Here is a 20,026-nt window from a genome sequence, read left to right as displayed (position 1 = left end):
AATACTGAGTTTGCTTCTAAGCTTATTTTTTATTGCCACTACTGCTGAAAATGCTCTTTAGCACAAATAAGTGCTTGAAAATGGTAAATACAGTTTCAGTGCTTGCTCTGCTGTGCTGGGATACACCACGAGATATTTCACCCAAAATAAAGGCTTATCCATTTTCTCAAAGTCATACTTCACTGCAGAATCATTTTTAATTTCTAAGACTTCCCCTTGTAGTCTGTCTGGCAACACATCCACGTCAACGTGAAATGGATCAGTCGCTAGCCTATAATGAATTTTATCATCACAACTGTTAGGGAAGTATCATTCGAATTCATCAGTGAGGTGCTGGAAATGGTTTGATATTTTACTCTTAGTATCAGTATCCTTAAAATCATTATGAAATCGGGCTTCTTCCAGGATTCCAAACAATCTGGGAAAGCAGGAATAATTGCAGGCTAAAATTTTAAGTTTCCATAGTTGCAACTTATCAGTAAACGCTTTGATGGCATCCCGATGAAAAATTATGTTTGACTCTCCACCTTGTAATTTCAAATTCAATGTGTTTAAAGATTCGAAAATATCTGACAGATAAGTCAATGCAACATGAACACCGGGCTTTCTAAATTCCACATACAATTCAGTTTGTTTGTTATTTTCCAAAAACTGCATCACTTCGTCTCGAAGTTCAAATAATCTTCCTAGCATATTTCCTTTTGAGAGCCAGCGTACTTCTGTATGAAATACTCTGCTCAGAACGAACACTTGTACTAGTTTCGCATTCACGTCGTGCACATTTTGCTGGTGACAAAGGGCATAACCCTGGCGTCCAAATTACAAACCCGCCAGTTCATTTGAAGCGTATACAGTCTATTAAAGTCACTGTAATAGCATCACATGGGTATCCACGGGTTGACAGGTTAATAAAACGGCATTTTTGCAGTTACGCAGTATAAGTGATTATAACTCTGATGAACATAGCCTACTACGGCTAAAAGTTATAACATGATTACGTTCAGTTCATGTGTACAAATGTACGGAATAGTTAATAGCTGACTTTTCTGTTTTCCAATTGTCAGAAGTAAGTTGTTTACAAATCTGATATATTAGAATTAACGCATATCGCCTTCGTAATTTTGAGAATTTCTGTGTGTGACATTCTAAACGTGATCTTCAAAAGCTGTATGTTCTAGAATAAGTTATTGAGATAGGATTGCGGGAAGTGGGACACCAAACGATTGCATTTAGCACCATTATCTATCATTAATACCTGCTCATTCATTTTTATTAAAATATCGATACTGAAAAGAAATATTAGGTTTATACCGCTAACTCCACCCGCAAACCCCTTGCAACATCATCACGCCCCCCCCCAGTTTGGGAACCTCTGGTCTACTCACTGACTTCTTGGCCCTGCCATGCTTTAAAAGGAGCTGCGAGCATTTGAATCATGTGGCCGGCAGACATGCAGCTGCTGGTGTTGTGTGTTAGGAATGCCACAGTAGTACTATAGATCTGTTTTGCCATTTATCACCTCGGATTTTTCTGTATCCAAATATTTTGAGTATTGGGAGTATTTAACTTCTCCCTTGTTCTCATGTTCCTTTTCTTTTAAGTGGAAGGGGTCTGTATACCCCATTAATTCTGAGGCACTCTCTTTCCTGGAGGTGTTAGGTTTGAGTCCTTTCAATTCCTTCCATTTATGTTTTGGAAGGCTTCTTTTTCTTTTTATTCTTTGAGAAATTTTCTCTTCTGAACCCCAGTCATATATTTGATCTTGATCCGGTCCAGTTCGTGGAGTGGTCTGTAACCCAATCTGGCTGTTGAAACAGTTTCCATCAGTTCGAGCCCTGATGCTTGGGTGCTTGAGGTCTCATCAAGTGCATCAGTTTTTGTTTTGTCTTCCGTGTTTACCATTTTGGTCCCACAAGAATTGAGGAAATACGGGTCGACACTAGCAAATCCCCATGCAGTTCAAGGCTAATTACTCAGGCAGGTTGCCTGGTATCCCTGAGGATCTATTCACAATACATCTTCACATGTGCCACACACCCCTCGCCGGCCGGGGTGGCCGAGCGGTTCTAGGCGCTACAGTCTGGAACCGCGCGACCGCTACGGTCGCAGGTTCGAATCCTGCCTCGGGCATTGACGTTTGTGATGTCCTTAGGTTAGTTAGGTTTAAGTAGTTCTAAGTTCTAGGGGACTTATGACCTCAGCAGTTGAGTCCCATAGTGCTCAAAGCCAAGCACACACCCCTCAGCATGGATCACATCATACTTTGGGAATGGATGTTGGAGAGATGGGGCATTGTGGGACATGTTCCATCTGGTTCATCCACTCAGACCTGTCGAGGGAGAGAGACCTTGGCAGTAACTGCTCTACAGCTGGCATAGCCCTCAGATTCATACGAATAAGCAAGTCTCTTCATCCGTACAGCCGATGCCGAGACAAGTTGGTGTACCCAGGAGAGGGTTTGCTGCCATACTAAGGATTTGAGGGTCAAATGTTTTCTGGGGGGTAAGTTTATCCCTCTTGCATGGATACGTTCAGTGGGCAAAAGGCAGTGAGTCTCTTTTGGATCTGACACTAAATTGATAATTTATAATAACCAGTGAACTATTTTTATTAGAGTTCAATTAATATTTAGTTTGATTCTCTGGCCAGTGAACTACAATTTATTATTATTTTCATGTTGCTATTATAGGAGGTGGAATCCAAAATTTTCAGGACTGGTGCTGCCATCTGGAAAGTAGTAGTAGTAGTAGTAGTAGTAGTAGTAGTAGATCTTTGCACTGCTAGGTGGTGAAAGCTGCATATCTGGTGAGTCAGTGTGCGGAGTGGCATTCAGCTGGGAGGACATATTGTGCGTCCTCAGCGATTTCCGTAATACTCTGTGTTTGGTGTGTGGCGATTTTACGATGGATCCGGGAGCAGAACAGTGTGTGTGTGTGTGTGTGTGTGTGTAACAAATTCTGTGCGAATCTCGGGAAAAGTACTACGGAGACCCTTGCAATGATTCAACTGGATTTACGGTTATGACCCGGACACAAAGCAACATTCGTTTCAGTGGAAGAGCCTGGGCTCCCCAAGACCCAAAAAAAGCAAGATGTGCAGAGCAAAGTGAAGAGCATGATCATCGTTTTCTTTGATACCAAGGGAATTGTGCGCAAAGAATTTGTCCCACCCAACCAAACAGTGAATTCTGCGTACTACTGTGACATTTTGCAACGGGTCCATGGAAACATGCAGCGATGACGGCCCATACTTTGGCGTCGAGGAAACTGAATGCTGCATCATGGCAAAGCACCCTGTCACACGTCCTTGCTCACCAGGACCTTTTTGGCAAAAAACATGGTGGTTGTACCCCACCCTCCGTACTCACCAGATTCGGCACCTTGGGACTTCGCGCTACTCCCAAAACTGAAACTCATGTTGAAAGGCTGTCGGTTCGACACTCTAGAGAGGAGTCAAGAAGCATCACTGGCGGAGATAAACACCCTCAAGGAACAGGACTTCCAGAAAAGGTTTGACTGGTGGCAGAAGTGCTGGGACCGGTGTGTTCGTGCGGATGGGAACTACTTCGAGGGTGATGGTGACCATTAGTCCAAAGGTAAGGTTTTCAACAGATGGCAGCACCAGTCCTGAAAATTTTGGATAGCACCTCGTAGTTAAATCATTCCTCCCTGCAAACCATTATTGTATGGGCAGAAGATTTTTCATACTGGTATGCATAGTACTTCCTATTTCTAATATTAATGTCTTAAGTAAGCAATCAGAATATTGTAATAATCATGTGCCAGGGCATTGCCATCTTTAGCAATGACTGTCAGAGCTCACACTATGAGAAGCAGCAGGACCATACAGTTTAACTATTCTACCTGTAAGCTAGCTATAATCATTACTCAGGTTGTTACAGTCTGTTCACCAAATGTTTTCCAAAATGACATGCATTGATCAGAATCCAATGTACACAAGGAATTACTTGATTTGATGCATGTGTGATGTAAGAGTAGTTACAAACAATTTTTTATGTATAGACATGTTCTTCATACAAGCTGTGATAAAATACATAACTTCATAGAACATTCTGTTAGTGTGTGGAATATTTCAACATTATTAACCAAAATGGCAAAACACTTTAAATGAGTATGGTCTGAGAGTTAAACAGCTTTTTTACTGTCTGGATGCCACCTGTATTGTGCTCAGTGCTGCAGCTAGTTATTGCTCAGAAAAGATATCTGAAAGTAGATTTTCAGTTCTTGAGATAGAGCTATTCTTTCTTATGCTACAACCTATACTTTAGGGTGTCAAAATTTAGTAACAGTTGAACACTTTGTGAAGAACTTGATTTCCAGCTTTTTGTGAGCAGATGCTGTACCATTAGGCACACTTAACAGCCTGACTCAAAGTCTGTGTCCCTCAATATTCTCTCCCACATGCTGACCATGTATATCCAGAGGTTTTCCCATCAAGGGCAAAAATTGAGTGTTTGAAAGTTGTTGCTAAGTTATTAATTTTGATGTGCTCCTGTAGTAATTCAAATCTACACAGCCCCTACTCCACATAATTAACTTGATGGCGTGTTTTAGTGTAATTTGCCACCTCTGTATTTCTGTAAGATACTGTAAATGATACCAAGTATTCATATCTGGTGTAATTATTAGAGGTATTCTGATTAATCTATTGGAGAATATATTGAAAAACAGTCTTCATTCATATGGCAAACATTCTATACATGAAAAACTTTATTTTGAACGCATTTTAAATTTAATTTATTGAGGACTTGCACAAATTATAAATTATTCAGTAGAACAAAAAACCAGTCCATGTTGCAAAACATTACTTTTTATTCATTCAGTGACTTGTTTTGGACCGAGACCCATTTTCAAATCATCAATTCCTGAAGATGCCAAAACTGTACATACATTTGTCATCTTCAGAAATGCCATTTTCGATCCTGTTGTGATGATTTGAAAATGGGTCTCACCTCGAAAATAGTCATCAAATGAATAAAAAATAATAATTTGCAACTTAGTCTGTTTTTTTGTTCTACTGACTAACAGAAGTTGCTGACCCAAGCTACTTCAGCATGTTGGAAGTTTTTATAAATTTTAGTTTATGAACTAATATGAAATATAAAATATTTTACAGCTTGAGTTTACTGGAGAACGATTTGAATGTGTTACATAGTACACTGCAGTTACCACTCCTGGAGCCACTGACTCCTGAAAAACTTGAAAAATTAACTATTCTGACAATGGCAAGTTTGTACATAGCTGTATCTGTAGCAACTGCTGCAACAATACATGGGATAATGATGTCTTCAGTTCCAAAGCAGTCTGGTAAGAATTTATTTTGGAAAAAATCTGAATTATTAGTAAATTCAAGACACTTATCTGAGTACTTTTTTTTCATCAGATTTGTTTTATGGTGTACATACATATATTCTTTTGTATTAATTTTGACTTTGAGTTGGAACACAAAAATAGTGTAACCTCACAGGACAAAAAATTAATCACCCCATTGCGCGCGCACATGCGAATCATTAAGACTTTACAGATGATGCAGTGATCGCGTCACATGCTTAACCTCGTTTGCATTGCCCCTATGTGAGTACAGGGAAGTAGAAGTCATCAGTGAGACATTTATGTTTCCAGTGGACATCGTATGTTAGCATGGGTAAATTTAAGGACTGACAGAGTGACAAACAAGGGCTGTGTCCATGGCTATATGGTTTGTGAAGTTGTTGGATTTGTTGGTGTTTTGTGGCGGACTGTTCAATGTGTCTACAGGCACTGGTTTACCACGCATGGCCACAAAACTTGTTAGAATTATAATTGTGGTCAGAATAAGATCTTGACTGAGAGGAACCGAAGACACATTCCACGGCTTGTGAATCAAAATTGCTTCCAAACCTGACAGGACATTGTGACGGGAACTGCATGCAATGAACGTTTGGAGTCAGTCACCTCACAAGAGGTGATTGCTCAAGCCAGAAATCATCAAACATGTACAGTAGCTGACTGGTGGAATGTAATGTGATTAAACGAATCATGTTTTGCCTATATTCAAATGACATACGTTATCGTGTTCTCCAAAGGCCACATTAAGTATTTCACCCTGTGTGTGTGTGTGTGTGTGTGTGTGTGTGTGTGTGTGTGTGTGTGTGTAAGGTCAAGTTCAACCCGGAGGTGGGTCTGTGGTGCTTTGTGGGTGTGTTTCTTTCCATGAATTCGACCCCACTGAGGTGACCACTAACATGAACCAGCATGTTTATTTAAACATTCAGAATGATCAGACATTTCCTTCCAGTCAACATGTGTGTGATGAGTATGCTATTGATACCCCTGTTTTTCAAGATTACGATAATAACAACAGCAACAACAACAACAACAACAACAACAACAACAGAGTTCATCAGGCTGGAAGAATATGTGACTGGTTTTCTGAACATTCCCCCACCCTATCAAATTTCAGTTAGCCTGCAAAATCAGACTTGAATCCCATAGAGAATCTGTGGGACATTTTGAAACAGTGGGTAAAACATTGACATCAGCATCCCCGTAGTTTGGTGGAATTGCATGATCAGATCCTCAGCAAATGGCTTAACCTCAATGCGACATACCTGCACAACCTTGTGGACTCACTCCCTAACCAAATCCAAGTGATTATCAAGTCCAGGGGCAGAATTATGCACTGTTAAATGACGCTTGTTACACTTTCTCCAGTGGTGACTAATTTTTTTGTTTGGTGAGCTTCTGTAATTTTTTCATGCCCGTTTCCTTTTACGATTTGTCTGTCACTTGTAGATTATACTGTTGTTTTAACAGTTATTCATCTTATTTGAACCTGTTGCAAAATCTGTTTAAAACCAATTTGGAAAAATTTAATATTTTCTGTGACTGTTATTTCAGGTACTGGCACGCAGAGACCTAATGATGATGAAATTGCGACTGATAAACATGCTGTGGCAATTGTGGAGAGAGCATTGGATTTCTTCAATTATGTGTCATCTTTGATGAAAAATTCATCTAAAGCTGGTGGACATGTAAGTATTGAGATTCTGATTAATACTCTGCACCCTTTTTGAATAAACATCTGAATCAGTGGTTTTGTCTTACAGTGATTCTGAACTATGGCAAGGTATCCTTGGATTTATTGTCTGTATCCCTTAATTTAAGATCTACTATACAGAAACTTAAATAAATTTGTAATAATTTCTTTTGTTGGGACTTGAATGACATCTGATAATTCTGTCAGATTTACGTGAGTCTTCCAGCTTGCAGGCCCTTGTTAAGGATCTTTCCATGGGCTTTGGATTTCTTGTTACTGGAGTGTCTGGAAAGCAAATTACTAGAGGTTTCTCCTGTTTGGTCCTCTTTGTATTTGGAGCTACCTTTAATCTTATATAAGCTGGAGCTAACTTTAGTTGTTGGTAGACTTTGTGGACCCTACCTGAGTCTCTTGTCTGTATATATTGTCAAGGCTAAGGTTTCGCAGGTGGTCCTGACATTTAATGTTCTTGACAGTAAGTCAAGAAAGTTCAAACTGGTAAGGATGGGGTTAATTGTTCCAGGTATCTACGAAAAATTACTGGAGCAGAAGAGATCCCAAAAGGCAAGCACTTTTATTTGTATAAGCCACAGGTAGTGTTGGTAACCATGATGCATTGTGACTCCTCATTGAGCAGGATCTGCAAATATGCATTGGCAAGGTCTGTCGTAGAAAAATATGCACCTCCAACAAGCTCCGTGAGGTAGCATTCAGGATGTTGTATAGGGTAGGTTTCCACTTATGCCAGTGTGTTGGTGGTTGGTTTGAAGCAGGCCTGGAAAAGAGAGGCTTGCGAGCCATTCTCCTCCAGTGAATGCTTCCCTGTTCAACTCTACTCGCACAGCTTACGGTTCACTTATTTATCAGCAATCAAGTGGCGCAGCCTCTCTTAGACTATTTCCTCAATGCATAGGCTCTCACACCTTCACTCACTGTCAGATTTTGTAGAGGCATTGCTGTTTTCGTAGTCAACTTGCTCTTGATGTTTATTCAGATTTACTCACCTTAACATTGTGCTATTGCTCAGGTTGTTAGTTTGGTTATTACTGTGGTTATTATTCTGGTTTTGTTTCCGGCTCTTATTGTGTTTTCTGTTACAATTGTCAAGAATTTAGGAAAGAAAGAATTCTGAAAAATATTTTCAGTGAGGAGTGGGAGATTTTATTGTACACTATTCCTTTGAACAACCTCAATACTTTATATGTAAAAAATTCTGTAGTCAAAACAAAGGTAGTAATCTTGCTCAGTGTTTCTCTCGACTCCCTGAAGCAACACACAGATGTTACACCCATGACGACCAATGTACTTTAGTGGTTAAGAAGAAAGGGAGTTTATCTGCATCATATGCAGTATGCTTAAAGTTAGCAAATGGTCAGAAATGCTTCAGTGACAGAATGAATGTCCAGTAGAAATGGCAAAATCATTTGGTTATGGTGATGCCGCTAAACATTTTAAAACAACAGATTTGTTTATGAATATTAATGGATTCTAGTGTAAACTAATGTAGAAAGTCAAATTATTGATATGGGACACAGCATAAACAATTTAGTTGCAAACTCTCTGTATCAGGCTTTGTGTGTGGATGAGAGTACTCATTGAACAGATCTCAGTCAACTACCAATTTTTACCTGTGTTGTTATGTACGACTTTTCTATATATGAAGAGTTTCTCACTTTGGTTCACTGCTTAGAACAGCAGGTTTGGGTACTTTTAATGTAGTTAAAACTGGTTTTACAAAATTGGTGGTTTTAAAAAATGCCCAGTAATTTGTGCCAATGGTGCACCAGTTTCATCAGTTTCATGGGTAGGAGAAACGACTACATTGGTCAGTTAAGGTAAAATGAGATTAACTGTTTAACTTTCTGTTGCGACAAAAAGTGTCCACAGTGAAAGAGGTAACGAAAACTACAATTATAATACATGCAGGAAATTGATTAAAATCTCACCGAAAATTGAAACAATTTTAAGGAAGAAGTTGAGGCAGAAAACACACACACACACACACACACACACACACTCACACTCACACACTCACACTCTTCTTCAGTCTGAAATTCATGTGTTGAGTGCAGGAAAATGTTTGTTGCTTTCTGCTCTTAGAAAAGAACTTTTGAAGTCTGAATAAAGAAGTAAAACCTGGAATTTGAAGATAAGGTGAAGGACTCACTTTTCTAAAATCAGATTTAGGATTTCTGACAGATTTTACAGCTCATTTAACTAATTTTAATTTACATTTTCAAGGAAAGGAAAACACTATTTCTTATATGCTTATGGACATTGAAGGATTCCCATGTGAAATAATGTTTTTTATATTTTTTTATTCCCCCCCCCCCCCCCCCAATAAAGTACATTAAATCAGCTCAGTATAATGCAGTGGTGAATGACTTGTTGGAGCTTCAGCTTCGTTCCATTAAAACCCAAATTAAAATTAATGTTATAGACCATGTCGACACCAAGTTAAATAAATCTACCTAAATATTTAAATATATCATTAACATATGTACAAGAGTTTGAGACAAATAGAACTAAAAGTCAAAGTTTTAGCAATTAATATTTTACAAAGTTTGCGTATAGGAAGTAGCTAAGGCTTACGATCCACGATGACTGACATTCTCCCCTGAAATTGGCCGGTGTGGCTGTTGCAGGCTGTGACAGCACCACACCAGTGGAGTTGGTGGGGGAAGCACTCGCTGGAGAGGAATACTTCACGACCGTGCTTTGGCAGGACTGATTTAAAATGTCTGCGTAGCCGGGGCAAGCCATTTGGTTTTGTTACTACTATCAGGGGCAGGACTTAAGTGCTGGATTTAACAAGTTTAATCACCCCAGACTTTTGAAGGCTATAGTTGATGCTTAATGGCCATCTGTTAGGAGACTGGAATAGGTTGTACCTGGCACAAACATGTCATAGTGTCTGAATGCAAGGAGATATGAACCTGCAGATCTATGGCAAACTCAGGCCAGGTATGAATAGATATGCAAAAGTGGCACAAAAATCATAGAGTTCTTGGAAGGGAACTGTGTCAGAGATAACCTGAACCTCATCAATAATGGAGAATCCAAACAACGAGAAGGCATTCAAACCCCAGCTGTTGCTGGCTGAGTGCTTATTGACAACAAACAGTGGGGCCAGCTGTAGGACCTTCTTGTGGATGGCAGTGATTTTGAATTGACTCCGGAGGGGAATCGAACTGTCACTATATGCGACCAACATATGGGAAGGTGGGTGGGGCTAGCTCTGGGGACTCTAGACAAGCGTACAGCTGTAGGTAGGTTCACCATGGAAATGGTTAGTTCCCATGTCCACATGGAAATGGATATCTTGGTTCGCAATTGAGAGGTTTCAAAAGAAAATTCTGTTGAGAAAACTGAGAAATATGAGATAGAATTGTTAGCCTGTACTTACCTTCAGGAGGATAAATGTTTAATACTTCTGGCAGATGCAAATAAAAGTGATGACATTATCTTAGCTTTTGGAACTACTTTGTTTCTTCCTCAGAGAGGTGAGATTGATGGGGTGGGAAAGGTTAGAAAGGAAAGGCAAGTCACTCAGACCCCAGGACAGAGGTATTATCCACCTGTAGTCCTCACTCAGTCAGTCTCTATCGATCAAATTCAGCAGTTTATTAATTAAGAGTACTGTGATATTATGTGATATATCCCTGATTTCCTGAATTTCAAAACCACAGGTCCCTTATTATATTCCATTTCAAACATTATGTTCCTGGAGAACAACGATTTGTAAGTTTGTAAATAACATAGAACATAATATGCCATGATGTTGTCAAAGATGAAATAATTTATCTAGTAACCTTTGCGGCAAAGAAACCTGAATGAATGCAATTATGAAATGGAAGGATGGATGGATTGGGGGGGGGGGGGGGGCATTGTGTAGAGAGATTAGAATAATGTAAATGGTATATTTTTATGGTGGTAGCAGAAGCTGTTACAAAGTGCATGGACATAACTGGAGCATGTTCATGGCAAAAATGAGTATTTTACTCTCAAGGAGGAGAGCATTGCTACTTTGTGGGAATCAGTTATCAACATCCATGTTACACCAGTTAATGCTTAAAAATGTGAGGGACTCTTGTAATTGAGCCAATTGTTGACCTGAAACATGATCTGTGAGCAAGGACAAGAATGATGCAGTGAAAATTCAAGACTACGAAAATTAGATTCTTCCGAGCAGGGAGATAACATTGAAAATACAGAGAGAGAGAGAGAGAGAGAGAGAGAGAGAGAGAGAGAGAGAGAGAGAACTAGTCTCATGAAGACTACTGCTTATTTTCATAGTAGATTGATTGCGTTTTCCCCAAATTTCTGTTTAACATCTTTAATTGATGATATTGAAGAATGTAATCTTCACACAGCAGTGAATATGTTTGGCTTGTCCTGTTGCTCAGGATCCTTTTAGCAGGAATCATTTATTTGTATTATTTTACATGTTGCAGATACCAAGTAATCATGCCATGATAGGTATTATGGTCCTGCTAACAGGACTTCACCATCAGCTACATGTCTCAAACAATTTCCCACTTCCTAAAGAAGAAAGAGGGAAGTCACCCAGAAAAGCAGCTGAAAAAATGAACTTGACTAAACTGTAAGTAGGCTTAAGTTGTAAAAGTTGTAGCTGTAGTTAAAATGGATAAAGGGACATTATCTTTAAGGTCAGTGATCATAATTGTAGTAGTTCATAGATGTGTTTGATCATGTGTGTAACCTAAAGAATATGGTGAAATTTTTTCCTCTCACATTGGGTACCTATGTTGATGGTAATTTGATACTGTTCAGTAGGGAAGTCTCTCAGTAGAATGTTGAAGTGATACAGAGACTGTGTTCAGGGAAAGACACTCGCGACTCGTGTTTCTGGAACTATAAACAGTGAAGTAATGAAATTTTGATGAACCTGTTACTGTGTGAAAAAACTATATCAAGGTTGGCAAACTTCCATCATCGTTCATAAATTTAGTGGAAAGTTCTGGTAGACTGTAAATATCTTAGGAGTAAAGGAGATCACACATGAAATAGCAGAGGCGTAGCGTCATCAACATGCTTACATAAAAGATGAGCAAAACTTGCTAGTCCTCAGAAGTAGATCGTTTCTCAAGTTAGAGGCAGGCCCCCCCCCCCCCCCCCCCTCCATCCCTCCACACCATACAAAGCCTATCTAGGATTTATTTCCGAAAACAGCAACTCCCTTCTCTTTTGTGTCTGCCAGTCAATGACTATTCGGTGAGTGGTCTCCTTTACTCCTAAATTATTTGCAACATTAAGGACTTAATCACTAACTTAAACCTCAGTAATGTCTTTGGTATTTGAATGTTGACATAAAGTGGCTGTCTTGAATTTGTGCTGCAAACTCTTTTGGCTTTTTAGAGCTCCTGGTGATGTAAATAATTTGCACAAACAAGTGAAGGTGTTACAACACATGTTACACACTCAGTGGAGGTGTAATAGCATGTGTATAGTTGCATACTCCAGTCCATAAAATTGTGTGAATGTTTGTCGGTGCTCAACTATTGCACCGTTTTTGTATCCACTTGTCTTATGGTAGACATTTTAACAGATATATTTTACCATCATACAACAGTTTTACAGCTCCACTTAAACAGTGCACAGGAATATTAAAATTTTTGTGGAAGATTAAATTTTTTTGAGGTGTAATTTCTGTACCAATATTTCAGTTTGGAACAGTTGAGCCATTGTCAAGGCAGTTGTTTAAATCAAAATGAAATGCAAGCAAACTGTTATGTACTGTAACCAGCATATTTTTTGTTTCTCTAAGCTTAACATTGTGTTTCACTCTAGTGTAATTTTCCAGTGTATCTGAAAATTTGATCTGATACACACAGCTCAAATACTCTGTTGCAGGGGTTGATATTGATTTAACCTTGTCCCATGTGTGTTTGAAGGCTGGGAACTATTACTAATGAGCTAAATCAATAAAGGAGTGGTCAACTTTCCCAGACCTGGCGTTAAGTAATATTTATAATCTTTATTAATGTAGAGGAAACTTAATAAGCTCTATAATAATCAGTTTACATACTGTGTTCTTACTTCATGAACTGCTGGTTGACTGGCTAGGTCATTACATAGTATGGTGGGAATACAAAAGGGCAGCAGATGTGAGTGAAGTGTTTGGTTACAGTAAACACATTTCTGACTGGACTTCCTTTCTTGTGCGCTTCTGTGTGGCATTAATGTGTGAATTTGCCAGGTAAATTGTTGTTTTCACTAAAATTGTAAGTAAAAACCATGAAAAATGTGTAATGTTTTCTCTACATTTATATGAAAATGGCATAAAAACAAAGATGATGTAACTTACCAAACGAAAGCGTTGGTATGTTGATAGAGAGACTCTCACACACACACACACACACACACACACACACACACACACACACACGTCTGCTTGTGTCTGTATATGTGCAGATGGATATGTGTGTGTGTGCGCGAGTGTATACCTGTCCCTTTTTCGCTATAGGGTAAGTCTTTCCGCTCCTGGGATCGGAATGACTCCTTACCCTCTCCCTTAAAACCCACATCCTTTCGTCTTTCCCTCTCCTTCCCTCTTTTCCGATGAAGCAACCGTGGGTTGCGAAAGCCTGAATTGAATTTGTGTGTGTGTGTGTGTGTGTGTGTGTGTGTGTGTGTCAACATACCAACGCTTTCGTTTGGTAAGTTACATCATCTTTTTTTTTTAGATATATTTTTCCCACGTGGAATGTTTCCCTATATATATATATATATATATATATATATATATATATATATATATATATAGCAGTTATTTTGGGATCTAAAATGTTTTCCCCTTTCTGTTCCAGACAACAAGGTTTCAATGTACTGTCTGTGGCTGTAACAAGTTCATTGTTGAAATTCATGAAGTCACTAATGAGTGATATGATGACAGAGTGCTTGTCTTTGGAGGATGATGCTGGATCTGATCAGCAACCAGCAAATCTAAATATTATGGGAAATTACACAGCATTGCAAAGAGTCCTTCGTCTCCTGTGTGGCATTCCTGTTGCCCAGTTATTACTTAACTTGGCAACTGTTAGTTACAGAAAGGTAAAATAAGTTTTAAACATTTTTGGTAGGTTACTGTCAACAGCCATTAAGTAATGTATAAAATGTATATTTGAACCATCAGCTGTTTTTATTTTACACCCGAACGTCTACCGGTTTCGGTCTTCGACCATCTTCATGGATGAAGGGTTAAAATGGTTTAAGCCACTGTATTGCATTGGTCATTACTTACAATGTGTAATGTATGCCATGAATGTAAATATATGACACAGGACTTTAAAAGCAAACATATACATTCTAAATGTATACAGTGCAGTGTAGTATCGCTCATGCGCCGACTATGATACCACATTCAAACATGCTTAAATATTGATAACCTGCCATTGTGGCAGCAGTAAGCAACCTAACAACTGCGCCAGACACTTGTTGTCTTATATAGGTGTTGCCAACCACAGTGCCGTGTTTTGCCTGTTTACATCTCTCTGTATTTGAATATGCATGCCTATACCAGTTTCTTTGATGCTTCAGTGTATCCTCCCAAATTGGTATATATAATAACTACAACGTTTCCAGCATGTCACCATTAATTCTATTCCTTGTAACAATTGCAAAAATGTGAAATAGTACTGAAATGTTCCAAATTTATATTTTTTGTGTACCATGAGTGTCCAATTTAGAATGAAATTTGACAACTATTTGTAGACATTTTTTAGACAAAAATGGATCAGAATTATGAATGAATTGGGCCTCATGCTGATATGTTTTGAGGAGTGCCATGCATATTATTTAATCAGATTTTGGAAATGAGGAGAAGGAAACTTTTCTACTAGTGATTGCAACTTGAGAACATTGTCACGGCGGTGGACTGGAAACTGCAATGATATGCCCATACTAATTTTCTCTGTGAATGTTCTTTAAAATGCTTTCCATTGATGGAAAAATTCTCTCAGGTCATTTATCATATGAGCTTGGATCTGAAGTCTCTCTACCTCCTAGTCAGGATGAGCTTGAAATGCAGCAATTAATGATTCAGAACTTTTATAACTTGACAAGGATGTAGGAGGAGGATGGCTTGTGTACACGAAATGGAAGAGATGTGTGACACATTAAAAGTATTTTTCATCTTCAGTTTTCCAGGTTTTGATGGGTTTACCCAAAGTACATCGGTGAAGAACATTGATCTTTTCTCACGTAGTCGAAAATTTCCTTTCAATTCTTGAAGGCAAAAATATATGCACAGATAGCAATGAACCATCCACACTGATTATGGGCATTATGTGTGGATGTGAGAGTGGAACTGTGGACTGTGCAGTCACCACTGTATAGTTTCTCCTGTCAGTGAAAACATCCTTTGAGCTCCCATTCCTTTTTCAAAATTAGACTTAGGTGCAATGTAAATGCAAGATTCTGGAACCCTAAAAATGTTCTGCTGTGAGTTTGTAATAAAATCATTGACCACTTTAGTTACAATCACTTCATTTTTGGTCTGTCTCTCAATAAAATTTTGTAATTTTTCCTGACACAATTTTATGCCATCATTTTGAAGTGTCCAGTTCCACTATGAGAAGCCGTAAATTCTTTTGGACCTATATTGTTAGCAATATCTGGAGTGTAGTCGCGCCTGATGGTATTGCTGAATCTTACTGACCACCCTAGAAGCTTCTTCCTCTGTGTCATGCACCTATGGAATAATCAGAGGCCTACAATTTTCCACCTCATAATGCTGGTCCAGAAATCTGTGACCGAGTCTGTCATAGAATCAGTAGATCTACTGGTTGAAGTCTTCCAGTTAGATCTACATCAAAGGACTTCAATCACCTCTGCAAATTGTAAGCTCTGCTTGCACCTTGCAAGCAAGGCCGGCAGGCTTCATCAGTTCCACCAGCCACGTGGTGGACCTGATGATGGCCACAGAACCTAAGCAACAGGAGTCATTGGTGCCGACATGAGCCACAACTTGAAGATGATTACACATGGTGCACTTGGTTGCTGCAGGCAGGGCCGCCGCCTCATCTCGGGATGCATCCCCTCTGCAGACATATCAAGCTCACATTGTACCTCTTTCTAGCTCTGTCCTCTGTTCCCCTAAGGGGCTCCGTAAGGTGCCTAGTGTTGTAACTCCCCCTGTCCCTCTGTCCACTCTTAGGGCAAATGCGTGAGGGCAGATGGGCAGTCTCCACATTCGCCCTCCACCTCCACCTCTAGTACTGCGAACGAGTTGCACACTGCCAGTGACCTTGACGTGAGCACTGGTCCCTTCAGTTGGGTATGCTGTAAGGTGCCTCAGCAGCAGAACTCGTGGCTGAACTGAGTGACGCTTGTGGTGCATTTTGCAGTGCGTCAGTTTCTCTGCCACCACTACACCCCCAAGGCAGCAGCCTGCAGACGGCTGAGCATGGCCAACAGCATCTTCACCTGTTAATGTTTCAATGTTGATTGAACGAAATGAAGTAAACTTTTTGTTCTTGTGTGTGCCACTTTTATCGTCATACATGCTGTGTATTAAGGACAAGTTTTTGTTAATGGCTGCCCTGTACAAGCGATGCACAGCTGTATGCCTTATCACTTTGTAACAGTCAGTTTGGTATGAGCTCTCTTCCTCTGCTCCTTGTACTTCCTTATTGCAGCTCCAGAATGAATGTTTTAAAAAATCTTAACCCTTTGACAAGGATGTGCAGTAGGTGAAGGCACTACAGGTACAGAATTTAGGCATGGCGCATTTCAGCTACTGTGGCAGTCCACCACAGTCATAGCATTAAACAAACACTGCATTTTGATTCTCTTAACAACTCAGTTGTGTGACTAATGAAAAACTTTAAACAAACAAAAGGAAAAATCTCTTTGGGATCATTTTATGATTTTTTTTTTCTCTTTTACAGGAAGCAGAAGAAACTAAACATGTGCATTATAATAACAGTTGCAGTATGCTATTACAAATACAATACTGGTGACACAAGAAAGAGGAAATGTTGTTAAACAGAGGGTGGACAAATAAATATTATGATTTAAAAATATGTTGTTAGTGTTATCAAAGAATGTAATAGCAGAGCAAATAATGACAAATTAAGGAAATTGCTAAAGCAGTTCCAAATGAAATGAAATGTAATAGGGAAAAGAGAGTGAGGAAAGGGGTGGACAGAAAGGGCAGGGAAAGAAGGAAGACCATGGTTTAAGAAGGTGGAGAGGGACCAGTAAGGTTGTGAAAATGAAATTAAGGAAAATGCATTACTTAGTCGGGAGTGGAGGAAAGTAGAATATAACATGAGGTTCTGGGTATGTGAAAGAAGAATGATGTTGAGGGAAGAGGAAATTAAGTGTGCTGAGCCAGGGCTATAAGGGAAGGGCTGAAAGAGTTACGCTAACATGTCTCATTTGAGTGTAATTTATATGTTTTGTAACACTGGTTTTCTTTTTAAGGCATGTGCTTTGAAGAGAGTTACATCTGTGGCAAACCAGGAGGAATTTGTACCTGTGGAAGCATCTACAGATTATGATGATGATTTTTCTGCGGAGAGTGGTGAGCAGCCACAAGCAGACAGATCTAACGAAGAATCATCTCAGAGAGATGAAACAAACAGGGAGGACACTCAGCATGATAACCGTCGTGGAGAAGAAGGTATTTTCATGAAATGTGATAAAAATTTTAATCTGTACAATTTAAGATATTTATATTTTTGCTTAGGGGATTCAGATTAATGCTTTTTGTTTCATCATTTTGTGGACTTAAGCAGTGAAATTTTATTTGGATAGTTGCCGTGCTGGCTTTATTACCCTACAGATATACAGTATAGCTTAGCATGAATTCAAAAGGTTCTCATTTTTAAGTACAGATAAAATCACCAGTTTGTATTGTGATTTAAATAAAATATCAAAAATGTGTTACTTGACAAATGCAACAGGATGACCGTACAGGAAATTAAAGACGATTCCTTGAATAATGTCTTTTGTTGCACAAAAAAACTGAAAAAAAAAATAGTTTCTTGCTTTTGGCCAATACAATGTACTGAGAGGTGGTGTTGCTACATCTGGTTGATATTGCAGAAACTGACTAAACTGATGAAAAAAAAAAATTCATTACGGTATCAAGTTCTTGCACAGCTACAGAAAAACTTCTTGCAGGTGAATCCTCCTTTTCATCATCATTGTCAACACCTGTGCCATAATTTATTTTATCTTGTCCATTTACTAAAGAATCACAATCTCACTTATATCTATGTTGCATATGGAAGTCAAACTCCCATTGTGAGAAACAGACCTACACATTGTCTCCTTTGCTAAAATATCTGTGATGAGTTTCCATTCTGTACAGAAATCTACTTCAACTGCAAATAGTTTTATACCAAATCCAGAATTTACAAAACAGCTCAATGCTGTCTGTTCAGTCTCAACATAGTGTGTAGCCTGTAAAATGCTCATTTTCTTGACTGTCTTTCTCTCAAAGTATGAAATTCTGTGTTATGCGGCAATCAAAATTGCTTTCACAGATTGGATTATCCTCTTGATGTGCAGGTGACTTGGGCTGTTATGATAGCACGAAAAACACAAAATTAATGTTCATGATAAATGAGATTGCCTTGTGGTGTAGAGTCATAAAAACAGTGTTTTTTTGCTCTGCTCCAGTCTTGTCACCTAAACTGTTGGGCAGTCTTCCAAAAATGTCTCCAGTCATCTCTACATTACATTACAGCTCGAGTGAAAGGTAGTGTTTACGTAGTCTTATAGCATCTGATTGTACAGTTTCCCATTATTTATTGATGGCCACAACTTTTAATTTCTGTCAATAGCATCACTTTTTCTCTGCGCATTTTGCCTCCTTCGCATATTTCCTATTTGAAAAGAATAGATTTCTGAGAGAACCAAACTGTAAAAAACCCCAGTGAAACAAAATGTTTGTATCATCAGTAGCAAAATATTGTTCTTCCAGTATTCCACAGCGTCACGTTTTCTACGTAAATCTGACTTTTTTTGAACTGATCTACCCTTTGATTCAGTGGTCTTAATCTTCAGTTCCGAACTGCAACATGGCTTCTTGCACCGTTTCCTGCAATAAATTGCCACCTGTAGAAATGTTTCACTCCCTGTTTTGTGGAACCTGTTTAGGAGAATGGAAATCTCTGAGTGATGACTCACAAACATTTTTAGTTTTCAGAATGTTGAATTTCAGTATTTGTAAATGCATTTCAGTAGACTGCATAAAAAAAGACTGACAATTTGCATTTCTCTGCAATGGTAGTGAGTTTAAAATCATAACTGTCCTCAACATCAGGAATCTATATCTGCAGAACAGTAAATTTTCTTCATTTACTGACATTATAATATCTCAGGTGCTGCATGACTGAACATTTTAATGAATAATAGACTGTGATAATTGTTTCATTTGTACTATAAAATTGTTTGATACTGCTGGACATTATTTTAGTTTAATTTTTCTTATATATGCTGCATTTCAGAAAATGATTCCCATTTCCAAAAGAATTTTTTGATACATTATGGCGAGTTAAATATTGTACTTAATGTGTGAGCTGTTGCTTCATTATTGAAAATTCATTGTAATATAAGCAAGTGAAAATTTATAGCTACTGATGTCCTACAGATTTGCACCCTCGGAAATGTGTAAGAAATTTTACTTTACAGTATCTTTAGAACAAAAAACAATAATTTTTTGCATTTTTGGGTTAGAATGAAGTTTCCATGATGATGCAGTGCAGCAGTTCACACACAGCAAGAATTAAATTTAAATTGTGGCTTAATGAAAAATACATTTGACATTTTGATTGTCTCCTGAAACACATTGTACATGAATTAAATAAAAATTATGACTCGCTGAAGCAAGTCTTTTTGATATTAAAAATGTCTGCTTGTGACTGTGTATATGCGGATGGATATGTGTGTGTGTGCGAGTGTATACCTGTCCTTTTTCCCCCTAAGGTAAGTCTTTCCGCTCCCGGGATTGGAA

The 20,026-nt window shown here is 38.6% G+C and overlaps 1 protein-coding gene across 1 annotated transcript in view; it reads left to right on the top strand.

Annotated features, from left to right (window-relative positions):
* Positions 1-20,026, top strand: part of LOC126184314 (E3 ubiquitin-protein ligase UBR4-like) — a 128,402-nt gene that overhangs the window by 88,175 nt on the left and 20,201 nt on the right. Inside the window, exons 6-10 of the mRNA XM_049926690.1 lie at positions 5,137-5,327; positions 6,900-7,033; positions 11,493-11,641; positions 13,869-14,112; positions 17,488-17,686. Of these exons, the coding sequence (XP_049782647.1) occupies positions 5,137-5,327; positions 6,900-7,033; positions 11,493-11,641; positions 13,869-14,112; positions 17,488-17,686 (917 nt within the window). The remainder of the gene's footprint in view (positions 1-5,136; positions 5,328-6,899; positions 7,034-11,492; positions 11,642-13,868; positions 14,113-17,487; positions 17,687-20,026) is intronic.

Source organism: Schistocerca cancellata, chromosome 4, assembly GCF_023864275.1.
Source record: "Schistocerca cancellata isolate TAMUIC-IGC-003103 chromosome 4, iqSchCanc2.1, whole genome shotgun sequence".
In the NCBI taxonomy this organism is placed as follows: Eukaryota; Metazoa; Arthropoda; class Insecta; order Orthoptera; family Acrididae; genus Schistocerca; species Schistocerca cancellata.
This window is presented reverse-complemented; position numbering and strand designations above follow the sequence as displayed.